Below are 17345 nucleotides of genomic sequence, written 5' to 3' on the forward strand. Positions count from 1 at the left end.
AGATAGAGTGGGAAGAACCCTAAGGCAAGAAGACCCACCAGCAGGCTACAGTCCAAGCCTGAGGTGATAATGGCCTATACCAGGGTGGTGGGTAGCAGTATCAAAGGAGAGAAGGGGGAATATTTGAGAGGTGTTGTAAAGGTAAAATCAACAAAACTTGGCAACAGATTGGAAATAAGGGAGGTGAGAGATACTGAGGAGTCAAGGATGATACCTAGAGTATGAGCCTAGAGGATGGGGAGGATGGTGGTACCTTTGACAGTAATAGAGAAGTCTGGAAGGGCAGGGTTTAGGGGAAAGAGAGTGATTTCAGTTTTGGACATGTTAAGTATAAGATAGAGTCTCAAATGACATCTAGTTAGAGATGTCTGAAAGACAAAAGTTGGGAGATGAAAGACTGGATCATCAAAGAGGTTAGTGCAGAACAGATAAATTTGAGAATCATCAACATAGAGATGGAATTAAATCCATGAGAGCTGATGAGATCACCAAGTGAAATAAAATAGAGGGAGGAGAAGGCCCAGAACAGGCCTGTGGGACACCTATGTTTCGAGGGTGTAGCTGGGATGAGAGTATAGCAAAGGAGACTGAGAAGTAGTCTCATATATTGGAGGAGAATCAGGAGACTAAGTAGTGTCTCAGAAATCTAGGGGTGAGAGTGTCAAGGAGAAGAGAGGACTATCAATAGCCTGGAAAAAGTTAGAAAAAAATGAGGATTGAGATGTGAGGCACCCCAAAGGTAAACTTTTGGGGTATAGTGTCAACATTTGGGGTATGATCAAAGTATGAGTTATGCTTGAAATACAAGTTAACTATAGTCAGAAAATTCCTGGAAGGTTTAAAGGCAAAGGAAGTTGTTTTTAATCTTGCTCATTTGTCTTATAACATGCAACTCACAAACATGTATGCACAATGCATAAATAAATATTGTAGAATGAAACTAGATAACACAGTGGGAACTCAGTTAGAGAAGGTTTCCCTAACATCATAAAAATACCACTCTATGCAGAGAATAACTTCCAGATTCCAGACTTAGAAAAGGAATGCAGAGATAGGAGGATAATACTTCTTAGCTCCATGCTCTGGAGCATCCTGTTGCAAATATATTTTTGTTACATAGTTCTACATAATGGGCCAAATAATAAGTGGTGAAAAAGATTCCGACATGAGATTGTGACAGTGCAGAGGTTGCAAATGCCATTGTGTACAAAGGCTAAATGAATTGAACCAGAGTTTCCTTATATAGATCAATATCAGAATTGATATCAGGTAAATGACAACTTCAGTCAACACATGAAACAAAACAATGAAGATCAAACTCGATTTTCTTTTCTTTTCTTTTTTTTTTGGTGAGGCAATTGGGGTTAAGTGACTTGCCCAGGGTCACACAGCTAGTGTCAAGTGTCTGAGGCCGGATTTGAACTCAGGTCCTCCTGAATCCAGGGCCAGTGTTCTATCCACTGTGCCACCTAGCTGCCCCAAAGATCAAACTAGTTTTGGAAAAATCTCCACTGATATCAGAATACTTCTAAATAAATGAAATTCTAGATTCTAAGGACCTATGTTACAAACTTGTTAAAATATTTCCTAATTAAGTATCATGTGAAAATATTAATCTTTCTGGGGAAAAGTGTATTCCTTTTCTTCCTATGTTCCCTCTTTTAACTTCCCTTCCCTTTTTAAAGTATCAGTCTATATCTACATGTAGTTGTAAAATAGGGCAGCTGCCAATTAAAGAAAAACTATTATTCATACTGTTTTCATAGTGTATAGAGGATGGCTGGAGGTTGTCTAGTGACCTCTCTTTGCTATTAAGAAAGGATAAGAGACTTCTGGGGCGGAGCCAAGATGGCAGAGGAAAGGCAGTGAGCTCTCGAACTCATGATACGATCACTCCAAAAAACATCCAAATAATGCCACAGGAAAATGCCCGGAGCAGCAAAACTCACAGAAGAATGTGCTGAAATCATCTTCTAACTAAGAATGGCTTGGAAGGTCAGAAGGAGGGAGCTGCTGTGCTGATATAGGAGTGGAGCCCAACTCCACAGTCACCAGAGAGGGAGACCCCCAGAGCCTGTGAATCAGCTGAAGCGCCAGTGTTGTCTGGAACTAAGCTCACAGTCTGGTGAGTGGGCTAAGCCCTGGGCAGGGGGGAGACTACAGGGGTCTATGCTGGTGCTGAGGCTTGAGTAGCAGTGGCCCAGGTGGGGGAGGGGCACAGGCTCATTGGAGCTAACAACCACAACACACAACGCTGGTTGATTAACAAGTTGGTCTGAGGTCATCTAAGGACCAGGGAACAGACCAGGAAAGTGAAGAACCTGATCCTCCTTAAATCATACCACCTGGGACTTCTTAAGCTTGGGATGCTGCAGCCTGGAAACAGTGTCCCACTTTAAGGAGCTAAAAGTCAAGTGAAAGAAAGGCAAGATGAGTAGACAGAAAGGTGAGGACCATAGAAAGTTTCTTCAGTAACAAGGAAGATCGAGGTGTACCCTCAGAGGAAGATGGTATCTAAGTTCTTTCCTTGAACATGGTACAAAAAATATTTATAGCAACTCTTGGTGGAGGCTAAGAATTGAGAATCAAGGGAATATCCATCAATTGAGGAATGATGGGAAAAGCTGTGTTATATGATTGTAGTGGAATGGTCTTTTGCTACAGGAAATGACAAACAGGATGATCCCAGAAAAACCTGGAAAGACTAATAAACATTGAAGTATAGTGAAGTGAACAGAGCTGGGAGGACATTGTGCATAGTGACAGCAGTATTGTTCGATGAGCAATTGTGAATGACTTAACTATGCTCAGCAATGCAATGATCCAAGACAATCCCAAGGAACTAATGAGGAAGCTTACTATGCACCCCTATAGAAAGAACTGATAAAAAGAACACTTGTGGATTGTACATATATAACCTGGTTGTGATCTTGTGGAGGGGGGAGGAAAGGGAGGGAGAAAAATTTGGAACTCTAAATCTTATGAAAATGAATATTGAAAACTACCCTTACATGTAACTGGAAAATAAAATAAATGTTCCTGGGAAAAAAAGAAAGAAAGGATAAAGGGGCAGCTAGGTGATGCAGTGGATAAAGCACCGGCCCTGTATCCAGGAGGACCTGAGTTCAAATATGGTCTCAGACACTTGACACTTACTAGCTGTGTGACCTTGGACAAGTCACTTAACCCTCAATGCCCCACAGAAGTCTGAGTTAATTTTTTCTAGACATTCCAATGGAACTTTTCATAACAATTTTAAAGTATTCAATGATAATTGAATTTCTTCCTACTGAACCAATCCAAGTTAACTCATTCTCCTTCATAATGAAGTATATTTGTGGGTAGTTTTCCATCTCATCCCCTTTAAGATGCCAGACTTTTAAAAGGAAAATTACTGAAACAAATAATGTTTAGTTAGGGGTCTTGATTAAACTCCAGTTCTGCAAGGAATAGAATTTTTTTTTTTTTTTTTTGGTGAGGCAATTGGGGTTAAGTGACTTGCCCAGGGTCACACAGCTGGTAAGTGTTAAGTGTATGAGGCCGGATTTGAACTCAGGTCCTCCTGACTCCAGGGCCGGTGCTCTATCCACTGTGTCACCTAGCTGCCCCAAGGAATAGAATTTAAAGCAACGTCTTCTGCCTTTGGTTATACAACATTTACCTCTAGATTTAAATGTTTTATTGGACTTTTAAAAAAGACTAGGCTTTTTTTTTATTTTGTTGGGGCTGGAAGTGGAAAGGTTACTCACTTGCCTGGTCCTACTCTGACCAGCACAGAGCTTTGTACTGTTCCATTTTTGACCTTGGCTTGTTTGTCTCTCTTTGGCAACCTGGTAGGCCTTGACTCCCAGTGGCTCACAATCTTGTTGCTGGGCTTCTTAAGAGATACCAGATCTCCTTAACCCACTAAAGCTCAGAACTCCCAAATTCAAGATTTCCATCAGCCTCCACTTTCTCGCAAAGCAGGGATTATCAGTGTGGGATACCACACTTTGCTTTGTTGGAAATTAAGGACTATAATAATATTCTTGTTTATGTTTGGGAAAATATGTATTTTATGGTCATCTAAACTGGATATTTTTCAGGGATTCAGATTTATAAGACATTTCATTAAAAAAATCCTGATGTTAGAAATTCTATTCTTTTCTCTGAGAGATATTAAATACAGTGACTACTTACTACAATAAATAGAAAACATATGGGCATTTAGAATGTAACTTTTTAACTTTTCAAACTTTATTACAACCTATGTAATTGTCCAATTACAAATTATGTAATTGTTTCCTAAATCAAGCTCTTAATTTTACTTTTCATAAGAATCATTTTAATTGTTGAAAAAATCATACCTAATTATCTTATTTTCCTAATCTGAATTTACTAATTGCATATTTTTTCTGGTCTTCTCAAAGAAGCCGCCAGCACAAAAAAAATCTGATCTTAAATGGATTTTTGTTAGTTGACTTAAAATTGATCACCCATTTTAGTTTCAGTAACTTGTAATTTCTGTACTTTTTTATAGCATACTTTAAAGAACAAAACTCCTATAATGACAAACTTAAAAGAAATGACTTTTCTAAATGAAATATGAAAGCTGAGAAGAAAGAGTTCTTTTAAAGAGACTATGAATTAAAATGACCTCATGTTATGAACCTTTTTTCATATAATTTTTGATGTTCCTTTCTGTTTTGCTCTTAGAAATAAGGCTTGTACACCACTGTCATCTATGAATTGTGATACACTTCAATAAGATAGCTCTTAATTGTTCATTCAAACTCAGTTTTGTACTGTGCTTTCTGTACAGTTGCCTTTAATGATACTACTCATCATTGCAAGCACAAATATCTTTCAGAAGAAATCACTTTTTTTTTAGTAGAAATCACTTTTAATGTGCAACATTACAGGATAATGGTCTAATCCACGTAGATAGTTCCCTTGAGTGGCAGCAAAGTCTTTTTTAGATCAGGGAGAAAGTCCTCCCTTCTCCCTCTTCTCCCTTTTTTCCTAGCTCTCTCTCCCTCTCCTTCTCCCTCTCCCTCCCTCTTTCTTCTCCTTAGTGCATCCTCTACCAGCAGTTCACTGTTAATTGGAAAATTACAGCACCTGGAGGTCAGTCCTTATGTCAAAGCAGGCTTTCCTAACCTTTTTTTTTTTTTTTTTTTTTTGGTATGATGGACCCTTTTCACAGACTGGTGGAGCCTATGGGCTCCTTTTAAGAATATTGTTTTTAAACTCACAAAATAAAATTAAAAAGAATCTAATTACATTGATATGTGGTTATCAAAAAAGTTAAAAACAAAATAAATGCTTGGACCCCAAGGTAAGAACTCCTACAAAGGGCTCACTGCTTAGGGACACACTGATAACACACCCAAACAAGGCTGTGAACTGCACCTTTTATCTGCCCCAGCACCCAACAGAAATTTAGTAATCTCAGCGCTTTATCACTGTTTAGCCTGTTTCACCAGCTTCATCAGCCACTAGAAGTTGACATAATTATTTGTTGACAGGTGAATACACAGGTGGATGATCTGGGCATACCAGCCAAGAATAATAACTTGAGATGTAAATCAGAATAGTTCCTTGTGACTAACACATATTCTTCCACCACTTACAAGGAAGGACAAAACCTCAGACACTTTTTTTTAATGAGGCAATTTTTAGAATTTATTTCCTCAGCCATTAATTTGTCTTCTATTCTATTAAATATGTGGGTGATCATCCAAGCATCTTCACCTTTAAGCACTCACAAAAATGATTATTGTTGATAGTAGCCTACTTCTACTGTTCAGAAAGAAACTGAACTACATTTTGTGCGCCCATTCATTTTGATGTGCACACTTACTTCAGAAAGGAAAGCAAATTCATGTGCTGAGGTCAGAAGATTTACCAATATGTATTCATAAATTCATAACTCTTAAAATGGAAGAAAAATGAATAGCAGGCCACTGGCCCAAACATATTTATTCATGGAAGGGAAGTATCTGTGCAAAATGCTAGTTCCAAACCTGAAAGAACACAAGATAATTCAGAAAATGTGTAGCACTTGAACTAGTCAACAAAACAACCTACTAACTCAATTAGTTAAGCTTGAACTTTAGTGGTTTTTTCCTGGTCTATATAAGTCATTAATTTTTTTTTTGGGGGGGTGGGATATCGCTAATTTCATTTACCCTTTCTATTACCCATGTAGAACTGACTGATGATTCCAATACTAATGCTAACATTTTCAGTTGGTTCTTAATAACGCATGTTGCAATTTTGCTTTATGGAATATTATTTAACCAAGTGTAATAATTCATAAGGGTAAGCTAGGTGGTGCACTGGATAGGGTGCTGGGCCTAAGGTGACGAAAACCTGAGTTCAAATCCAGTCTTAGACACTAGCTGTGTGATTCTGGGGAAGTCACTTAACCCTGTTTGCCTCAGTTTCCTCATCTGTAAAATGAGCTGGAGAAGGAAATGGTAAGCAACTACAGTATCTTTGCCAAGAAAGCTCCAAATGGGGTCATGAGGAATTGGACATAACTGAACAACAACCAATGTCTAAGGACAGGGATAGAGACTAGACCTCCAGTTTCACTGATGTGTCTCTATCAATGTACCTTCCTTGCAACTTATAGTCTTAAAACATTGCCAAGAGCCAGGAGAGGTAAAGTGATTTGCAAAGGGTCACACAACTAGTTATATTGCCAGATTTGGGACTTGAACCGAAGTCTTCCTGGCTTTGAGGTCAAATTTCTGCCAATTACTTTATGTTATGTCTCAGTTTATTCTGAGTGCAAATGAATCCTGACTTCCCCAAAGGAGAGGTAGAAGCTTCTAGGGTTAGAAGTGGTATAGCAATGAGAATCATTAAGTAGAATTACCTCTAATTCTGTTCCTAGGGGTAGATGGGAGCAGGTTAGGTCCAGTCAAGATAAGCCTATTCAAGAATGTGTTGCTTCATAAGGATGGCCCCAGAGAACTGTTTGTATTAAAGTCAGCCCTGGCATTGGAAGTGGTTATAAAACCGGTTACTTCCTTATCATCTCCATGTCTCAGTTAAAGAACAAAAAAGAGTAATTAATCCTTGGGCAGTACACAACGGAGATGGGCGTGGGAAACAGAAAAGAATTTTGAAAAAGTTCAAATAAACTTTCTGCCCTTGTCTTTTTACAGTAAACCAGATGATTAGAGTCTCTCTCATGACCCAAATTTTCCAAGGGTGTTACAAAGGGACTTTGACATCACACCACAGTGCATCCAAAACTAGTTGTGGAGTCAGCTGTTTCCCAGCTGCAGACATATCCTCTTAAATGCCAAAATTCCCTGTCAAATCAAGGGGTGAACAGCCTGTATAGAAATGCAAGGGTATATTAGGATTTGAAGGAGAGAAAAGTTAATACTTAAATTTGTGTTTATGGAACATAACACCTTTTCATTAAGAGTCACATCATTGAATTCTGAAGTATGCATCCCTGTTCATCCTTTTCTAGTGGAAAAAGGAGCTGTGTCTGGAATTAGGAAACTGAATTTGAATCCAGGTCCTGATCTTTATGAACTACTTGACTTTGGGCACCTTTTGAATCTCACAGTCCTCATCTATAGAATGAGGGTGTTGGATTAGATGATCTAGATGGTTGCTTTCAGCACTAAGTGCTCAGCTGTCATGTATTATCAGCATCATTTGTAGTTGCTTTGGAATAAGTTGTATACCAACCATACAATCCTAAAAGTTTGGACATAATAACAAAAACAATTAACAACCAAGAAAACAGGAACAGACATAACAATAAAAATAGGCTGTTTTCTTTAGTACTATGCCATGTTGGGAGGATCAAAGTACATTGTGGTTTTTTTAAATTATTATTATTTTTTTTAGTGGGGCAATTGGGGTTAAGTGACTTGCCCAGGGTCACACTGCTAGTCAGTGTTAAGTGTCTGAGGCCGGATTTGAACTCAGGTACTCCTGACTCCAGGGCTGGTGCTCTATCCACTGTACCACCTAGCTGCCCCAAAGTACATTGTTTTTTTAAACTGGAAGGGACCTCAGAATTTATCATACTCATTTATTTTATAAAAAAGGAAGTTGAGACTTAAAGAAAGGAAGTGACTTGCCTGAACTCACAAAAATGAGTGGCGATAGATGCCACCACTCTCAAAGTATGCTGAGAATACTTACTCTGTCTGAACAACATCTATGAAGTATTATAATGTTGTGGCCCATTGTGCAATGTTCTCTTGATTTCCCTAAATCTGTGAGTGGGAACTAACATCATGAGTACCTTAGCTGTCATCAAGAGATCTGGTGGTTTTATTCTAAAATCTCAACTTTAAGCAATAGTTACAAGCTTTGTTCCTATGTAAAGGTTATTTTCCCTGGTACAGTATAGACTTTTAGTGGTTTCCTAGGGAGAAAAACCACAGGACCAAAATGGTAGCAAATGATGTGTGCAAAAAGTAAAAATAATGTTAAAAGGTACAAAGGGATATTTTAGTAATACATAAATGTAAAAACAATGTAGAAATGTTTTAAAAATTGAGAAAATGTAATAGAAACATGATTTTTGTTATATATAATAGGTAAAATTATATTAGAAAGTAATGAGTTGTAGAAGTAGAAATACTGTTACTTTTCTGTATAAGCAGTATTTAGCAACACACAAGTGAAATATGACAATCAGAAATAAGAGGATGAAAAAAATAATTCAGGTAGACACAAAAAAAAGACAAAAAACCCACAGTGTGAATGATGAATGTCATTTTATGATCTTAGTTACAGTCTTTTAACTAATAAAATTATTCACTGATCTCACAGCTTAATTTACAATATCCAAATCTTCAAACCTGTTGAAAGAAGTCCATTAGGAGAAATGAGCAACTGCAGTAACTGTATTTTCTTCTCCAGTTACCTGAAAGTAAAAATATTACAATTAGTTATTTCTTTCATTAGGTTTCGTATCTGCCTCTGACTTACAACAAGAAATCTGCGTATTTACGTTAGGTCAACACGATCTATTGGTGAAAAATTCAGTCAATCGACTGTTTTTTATATAGGCTGAAATATTTTTTTGACTGATTCCCCTCCCCCCAATATTGATTGGTTGCTTGACAATTCAATCAAATTGGCTTGTACAAATATGTACATTGATGCCTGCATCAATGACTTAATTAAACAAACTTTATTATAAAAGGTTCAGTGGATTCAGGTGAATGATAAGCTGAGGGTAACTGAGTCTTTGCATGTGTTACACCACCATCTATTTACTTTGAACTGTGTGAATATCTATAACAGAGCAAAAGTTTCTGGGGTTCTGGTACTTAGAAGATTTACACTGTAATGGTGAGAACTGCATCATCTTGTTATCATAAAATGAGGCTGTATCTACTTAAACATCCAAGTGTGTGCCAAGTCAATGTCTTGTCATAAAGGCAGAGGCAAGCACTGGCCTTGCAATGAATTTTCTGATTCCCTAATCTTGCTCTAATAGAACTAAGTACTGTGATTAAAAGACGGCTGGTGACTTCTTAAAGTCAACCTATTTACAGAGAGTAAGATGCTTTTTGAAACTGCCATCATATTTAAGCATTTAATAAAGACTTAAAACTTCTTTTTTCTTTCTTTCTTTTTTTGGGGGGGTAGGGCAATGAGGGTTAAGTGACTCGCCCAGGGTCACACAGCTTAGTAAGTATCAAGTGTCTGAGGCCAGATTTGAACTCAGGTCCTCCTGAATCCAGGGCCAGTGCTTTATCCACTGCACCATCCAGCTACCCCAGACTTAAAACTTCAATAGCCAAGACTCACAGGTGCAAAGTGACACAATCAGTCAGAAGGCATTCTTAATTACAGTCCATACCTTCTGCTTTGGTATGCTGACAATTCCTCTTGAAGGATGGATGCCCTTTTTTGCAGAAAGTTAACCTAGAAAACACGTAAAATATGAAAAAGGTAGATTTGTCTAAATGCAATCTATGTGCTGTGATTTAATTTAATTTACACAACAAGGCTTAGAGGATTTATTGAATGTACATTTTTTTGTTATTGACTAAAGGGAGTTTTATTTGTTTGTTCATTGTTTTCATTGCTGGTGGTCTCCTTCCCATTTTTTAGTTTGACCCACCTTAGTCTGACACCTCTTAACACTAAGGGCCAGGATCTCTGTTTTTCTTGCTTCCCTCAAGGTTGTTGCCCTGACCTAGAGGAACACTAAAGATACAGTTTACCTACAGAACATTTGGCAAACTCTTTCATGCTATCCTTATAGAGAAGATGGAGGGATGGCGGCTAGGTGATATTCCTGTCTAATTAGGTGAATTGGGTGAAATTCAGAGACTAATCATTACCTGGTTGGTTGTCAAATCTGAAAATAGGTCTACCAAAAAACAAGCATGTATAAGTGCTTATTATTATTTGTTCAGTACTATATTAAATGCTGGAGATAAAAGAAAAAAGTAAAGGCAATTTGCCTTCAAGAAGCTTACATTCTAATAGAGGAAATAAAACATATACACATAGAGATATATAAAAGACAGAAAGTTGATACAAGATAATCTTGGAGGGGAAGACACTAGGAACTCGGGGAAGCAGAACTGATTGAATGGAAAGTCTCCAGGAGAGTGCCCCAGAGATCTGTGCATAGTTCTGTGCTAACGTTTTAATTATTTGGATAAATGGCTTATCATATTTGCAGATGGCACATAGCTGGGTGGGATTACTAACACACTGGATGTCAGTCAACACTTTAAAATCTTGACAGGCTAGAACATCAGGCTAAAATAAATCAGGTATAATTTCAAAAGGGATAAATATAAATCTTACATTTGGATTAAAAAATCAACTTCATGAGTATATTATATTGAAGGTGTGGCTAGATGGAAGTCTGAAAAAAAGATTTGGGTATTTTAATTGACTAAATGTGGAATGAAATGTGAGTCAACAGTGTGACATGGCTGCCAAGAAAGTGAAAAAAAATCTTAGGCTGTGTTAAGAGAGGTGTCAGAGTGCTCAGGACCAGAAAAGTCAGTCTGGCTGTCCCCTGCCTTAATAAGACTACATTTTGCAAAAGCTGGTCATGTACTAGGGCATAAAAACTTTGAAAATTCAGAAAAACAAATATTAAAAGCATCCTTTACTGATTACAACATAATAAAATTTATCATCTACAAAGAACATAAAAAATGATTCAGGCTTTAATGGAGACAATTTAATCATCCCCCCCAAAACAAAAACAACAAAACAACAACAACAACAACAACAAAAAGAATATATGGGAAAGGGCAGCTAGGTGGCGCAGCACCGGCTGTGGATTCAGGAGGACCTGAATTCAAATTTGACCTCAGACATTTAACACTTACTAGCTGTGTGACCCTAGGCAAGTCACTTAACCCCAATTGCCTCTCTCTCTCTCTCTCTCTCTCTCTCTCTCTCTCTCTCTCTCTCTCTCTCTCTCTCTCTCACACACACACACACACACACACACACACACACACACACAGAAAAGAATATATGGGGGGGGGGACAGCTAGGTGGCACAGTGGATAACTGACCCTGGATTCAGGAGTACCTGAGTTCAAATCCAGCTTCAGACACTTGACACTTACTAGCTGTGTGACCCTAGGCAAGTCACTTAACCCCCATTGCCCCACAAAAAAAAAAAAAGAAAAAAGAAAGAATATATGGGCAACAGAATAACAACAAAAAAAGAATGGATAATTTCATTTTAAAATTTCAGAAATTAGACAAAATACCAAAACTTTTGGGATGCAGCCTCATTTAATGTAAAAAAAAAAAACCCCACCAAAAACGGAACAAATAAGTCAGTGAATTAGGCTAAATACATTAGAAATTAGAAAAATGATAAATTTTTAAAAAGACAAACAGAAAAACAAATTCTGAAAATAAAAAAGGAATAAAATTGAAAATAGCAAACCCATTAAATTGACAAATCAGGAGCTGTTATTTTTTTTAGCTAATCTGATCCAAAACCAGCTAGTTGTCACAGGAATAGATACCTCATTGGACCTAGTCATGAAGACCTGAGTTCAAATTCTGCCTCAGACACTATATGATTTTGAATAATTGACTTAACCTCTGTCTACCTCAGTGTCTTCCTCTGCAAAATAGCAACTACCTATCAGGGTTATTGTGAGGATAAAATGAGATAATAATTGTAAAGTGCTTTACAAATCTTAAAAATATTATGTAAATGTTAGCTATTATTATCCAAAATAACGGCAAAAAACCAAATGGCCATAATCAAAAATGAAAAAGAAGTCTGAAGAAATTAAGAGGAAGAAGTTATAAAATCTATTTAAAACCTTTTCCTTAATTAGATACAAAAAATTTAATACATTGAATAGATGAATATTTGCAAAAGTACAGGATACACAGAGTATTGGACCAAGAAACAGAGAACTTAGATATAAATATAACCCAATCTCAGGCAAAGAATTTTAATATGTCATAAAGGAACTTCCAAAGTATAAAATCCCAGGATCAGATAAGTAAATTATATTAAATATTTATAGAACAATAAATTTTAATAAACAAATTGTTTGCAAAAACAGGGAATGATTGAGTCCTAGGAGCCATGTAAAGCTGAGAAGAAAACTAAAGGTCAAATATTGTTAACCTTTTGTGTGTATATATGTCCAGAAACCCTGAGGAAGTCTGGTAGAGCCTATGGAGCCCAGTTAAGAATAATGTTTTAACTATAAAATAAAATACATAGAATTACAAAAGAAGTCAATTATTTTGAAATAAAGTGCTTTTTTCCCCATCCAAATTCATGGATTCCTAAGCATCTGAAGAGCCCTTCTGTAGACCAATATCTCTATTGAATGTTGAACCAAAAATATTGAACAAAATGTTATCAAACAGCCTACAAGAAAATCTTAAGAAAGATTAGTTTCAACTATTAAATATTAGAGATTAGATAAAATATTTCAAAAGTTTGTATGGCTGGATTTATACCAGAAATTCAGGGTTGGCTCAATATTAAGGAAAATTATAACTATAATGGACCTTACTAACAACCCCCGCCCCAAATTACATGATTATATATGAAATAATGCAGAAAATTCTTTTGACAAGCTATGATACTCCTTTATTTTTTAAAAATAGGACTGGGCCATTGAGGGGGGAGGTGCAGGGCAATGAGGGTTAAGTGACTTGCCCAGGATCACACAGCTAGTAAGTGTCAAGTGTCTGAGGTTGGATTTGAACTCAGGTCCTCCTGAATCCAGGGCCGGTGCTCTATCCACTGTGCTACTTAGCTTCCCCCTGGACTATTTCTTAAGATGATAAATATTATCTATCTGGAACCAAAAGCAAGCATTATTTGAAATGGAGAAATGTTAAAGGTTATTCTAGCAAGACCAGGGGTTAAAGATACATAATGTTACCACTATTCTTTGATACAGTTCTAGAAACTTTAGTTACAATAATAAGACAAGGAAAAATTTGAGGAAATAAGCATAGGCAAGAAGAAAGCAATATTATTACCTCTTACAGAGATAATGGTTTTCTTAGAGAACTAGAGAGGCAACTAAAATTACTTTACAAATAAAACTTAAGTAGCAGGATATAAAATATCCTACACAATCATCAGTCTGTCTATTACCAATAAAACCAAGTAGGAAAAGATAGAAAAAGAAATTCCCTTCAAAATAACCATAGAATGTATAAAATGTTCATGAATCTAAGTACTAACATGTACACAGGAAATATATAAAGAGAATTGCAAAACACCACAGAAATAAAAAACCAAAGTAATTGCAAAGATAGCAATTACTCATAATTGGGCTGTGAGAATAAAATTGATAACAGTACTTAAATTTATTTATAGATTCAATGCCATACCAATCAAACTTTCAAAGGTTTACTTTGTAGAACTTTCTAGTTCATCTGGAGGAACAATGAGTTTGAGTTTCTTGAGGGAAATAATGAAAATAAAATGGGAAGAAATACTGTTTAGCAGAGCCAGATCTCAATATAGTACAAAGTAGCAACCACCAAAACTATTTGGTACTGGTTGAAAAAATAGAAAAGTTGATTAGTGAAACAAATTATGTACAGAGGACTCAGAAGGAATTGAACATAGCATCATAATGTTCTATAAATAGAAGGACTTCAGCCAGTGGGTGCAGGACTGGGAAAGCTGTAGTCTATAGATGTTAAATTTAGACTGGCATCGTACATTAAATATGTACACCTTTACTCAATAAACTCCACTGGCTCCCTATCACTTCCAGGATCAAAACCAAAATCCCTCTAGGTGTTCAAAGTTCTTCCTAGCCCTCCCTACATCCCCCGACCCCTTTGCTGTTCTACCAACAAGACACTACATCTTTTGGCTCCTGGCATTTTCTCTGCCTGTACCCTTTTCTTTTTCTTTCTTTCTTTTTTTTTGGGGGGGGGTTGTTTGGGTTTTTTTTTTTTGAGGCAATTGGGGTTAAGTGACTTGCCCAGGGTCACACAGCTAGTAAATATCAAATGGCTGAGGCCAGGATTTGAACTCAGGTCCTCCTGACTCCAGGGCTGGTACTCTATCCACTGCGCCACCTAGCTGCCCCTAATGTTTTTTCCTTTTCATCCCTGCCTCATGCCTTCCCTGGATTCCTTCAAGTCCCAACTGAAATTCCACCTTCTAGAGAGAGCCTTTCTGCATATAGCTTGATTATACAATTTGTTTGCTTGTTGTCTCCCCCATTAGATAGTGAACTCTTCAAAGCCAGGGGCTATCTTTTACCTTTCTTGATAACCCCAGCACTTAGCAAAGCACCTGGCTTAATGCTTATGATATGTGCTTAATGCTTACAGACTGGCAGACTAACCATACCTTGAACATTGTGTTCAGTTTTGGGTACTGCATTTTGGGGATGACATTGATAAGCTAGAAAGTGACCACAGGAGGGCATTTAGGATGGTGAAGGGACTCAATTTCATACTGGAAAGAGGAGAATAAATTGAAGGAACTGGGGCTGTTCAGCCTCTAAATTTAAATTTTTAAAATTTAGGAGGGAGAGATCATAGCTGTCTTCAAGTATTTGAAGGGAATGAATGGAAGCGTGAGCAAGTTTATCCTGTTTTGTCCTAGAGGACAAACTTGGAGGAAGGGGTGTAAGATGAGGAGAAACACATTTAGATTGATATAAGGAAAAATAATTTCCACATAACTAGAGCTATCTGAAAGCAGTTTAGTTGTCTCTTGGTGAAAGTAAAGGATGGGCAATCACTTGTTGGGTAAGATGCAAAGGAAGGTACTGCTTGGGTAGTGTGAGATTCCAGTCTTACACTCTAAATAGCCCTAGATTGGGAACCAGGAGATTGAGCTTCCAACCTTGATTCTGCTTCTTACTGGTTGTGTGGCCATGGACAGACAGACAACTCATTTAACCTGGGTCTCAGTTCACTAACCCGTAAAACGGAAGGGTTATATTGAATGATCTATGAAATTCATTATAGCTATGATTCTATGAATATTTAGGCCTAAGAAACTGACTTTTCAGTGCCAGCTAATTCTGAAAATTTCAAGGACTATTTGAAGCAAAATTTCAATATGACAAAAGGGTTGACAGGTCTATAGAGCTAATGATTCAGCAAGCTCTTTATTCCTGAGTGGATAATCCATACTCTGCATTAGGGGTTCTTAATTTGAGGTCCATGAATTTGTTTATAAAAACTAATTTGAAAGACAGCTAGGTAGCATAGGGCATAGAGCATTGGCCCTGGAGTTAGGAGGACCTAAATTCAAATCCAGCCTCAGAGGCTTAGTAACTGTGTGACCCTGGGCAAGTCACTTAATCCCAGCTGCCTCTCAATAAAAAACAACAATAACAACAAACTAATTTGATAACTATTTCAACATAATTAGTTTCCTTTGTAATCCTATGTATTTTATTTTATGCATTTGAAAACATTCTTATAAAGGGTCCATAGGCTTATCACTATATTGCTTCAAGTCAAAGAAAGGCTAAGACCACCCACTCTAAATAGTCTACGAGAAAAATCTTGCTTTCATATTTGTAATTATGTTGTTGCTAAGCTTAACTAAGAAGCTTGTGAAATTAGCAATCAGTGGGAACTAGAATAGCCAAACAGTGGTTCATGTAAATGCCAGGAGAGTAACTTTACAGAGAAGCAAGCTCCATTTTAGGTTGGTATTCACTGTCTCTATGTATGAAGTGACACACTTGATTTTCAGCTTGGATTGAAGAAATGAGCAAGGGTTATAGATGATAAAATTGGACAGATTTTTGGCTCTTCTCATGTCAGAAATTTCCTTTCTGGTTTCTCTGAGTATTTTGCAGGCTTATACATTTCTAGAATATCAGGGATGCCCATATTCAAAGTGTGAATCCTTAAGCACTTCATAAAATTAACTAAAATGATTTTTATATGATATATGTCATGACTTGGCATAATCAAAATTTTACTGATTAGAAAATGGATTGGCAGTGTCTGCTTTGTTTGCTCATTTCATGTTAGGACTTCATCATTGACCCATGTTTTATGATAACCTGGCTAGACTTTGAAACATTATGCAAGATCATGCAAAACTAGGGGAGTCTGAAATGAGTTTGTTAAAAAAACAAAACAAAACAAAATAAATTCTTGATAGCAACACAAAAAGCTGACACATGTCCAGTTGGCACCTATGTTTTGCTTATATACAATACTGTTTGGTTCTTTATTTCACCCAAATGCCCTCTTGACCCCAGGAACAATGAATACTTTTGACAGGTGCAAGGATTCCATTGACCTCCATCTGATGCTTTCTAACAGGAATTTCAACAATTTTCAAAGGATATAACACCTGTGTTTTCAAACTGGCTTCTACTCACTGAATGGTCTGGGACTACATTATGCAGCTGCCAATTATGGGGCACAAATGCAGCTGGCAGCAATCTGTTTCTGGGTTAACACTCATTTTTAGGAGTGACTTTTATTACAGTGAAATGATATGGATTATAACAGAAGCCTTGCAGGTGGAACATCAACCAATGAGCAAGCATTTATTAAGCACCTACTATGCCAGGTAATGGGGAAACAAAGGCAACAAAGCAGCCTCTGACTTCAAAGAGATTGACTTAGAATGGGGAAAAACATACACTGATGTAGGTATGTATAAGTAAAACAAACAAAAAAAAGCTGAAACAAGGTAACCTTGGAGGGAAAGGGACTAACAGTTTCATGCAAACAATGCCAGTTTCCCCCAAGAAGTCCTCAGAAGGTGCAGGGTTCTACACATATGAATGATCCTTTGGAAAGTTTTCTATTATTCAAAGTATAGGTCAATCAGTCCTCTAAGAAAGCTTTTAATTACAACTGAAAATAAACATCACTTAACCCTTTCTTTGTCTAGC

At 37.0% G+C, this 17345-nt stretch overlaps 1 protein-coding gene across 1 annotated transcript in view; it reads right to left on the reverse strand.

The window, feature by feature from the left end:
* Positions 1-8697: 8697 nt before the first annotated feature.
* Positions 8698-17345, reverse strand: part of CEP112 (centrosomal protein 112) — a 479659-nt gene continuing 471011 nt past the window's right edge. The window contains exons 26-27 of the mRNA XM_044003044.1: positions 9836-9900; positions 8698-8890 (exon numbers count right to left, since the gene is read on the reverse strand). Of these exons, the coding sequence (XP_043858979.1) occupies positions 8887-8890; positions 9836-9900 (69 nt within the window). The 3' untranslated portion in view covers positions 8698-8886. The remainder of the gene's footprint in view (positions 8891-9835; positions 9901-17345) is intronic.

This window comes from Dromiciops gliroides, chromosome 4 (assembly GCF_019393635.1).
Source record: "Dromiciops gliroides isolate mDroGli1 chromosome 4, mDroGli1.pri, whole genome shotgun sequence".
Classification (NCBI taxonomy): Eukaryota; Metazoa; Chordata; class Mammalia; order Microbiotheria; family Microbiotheriidae; genus Dromiciops; species Dromiciops gliroides.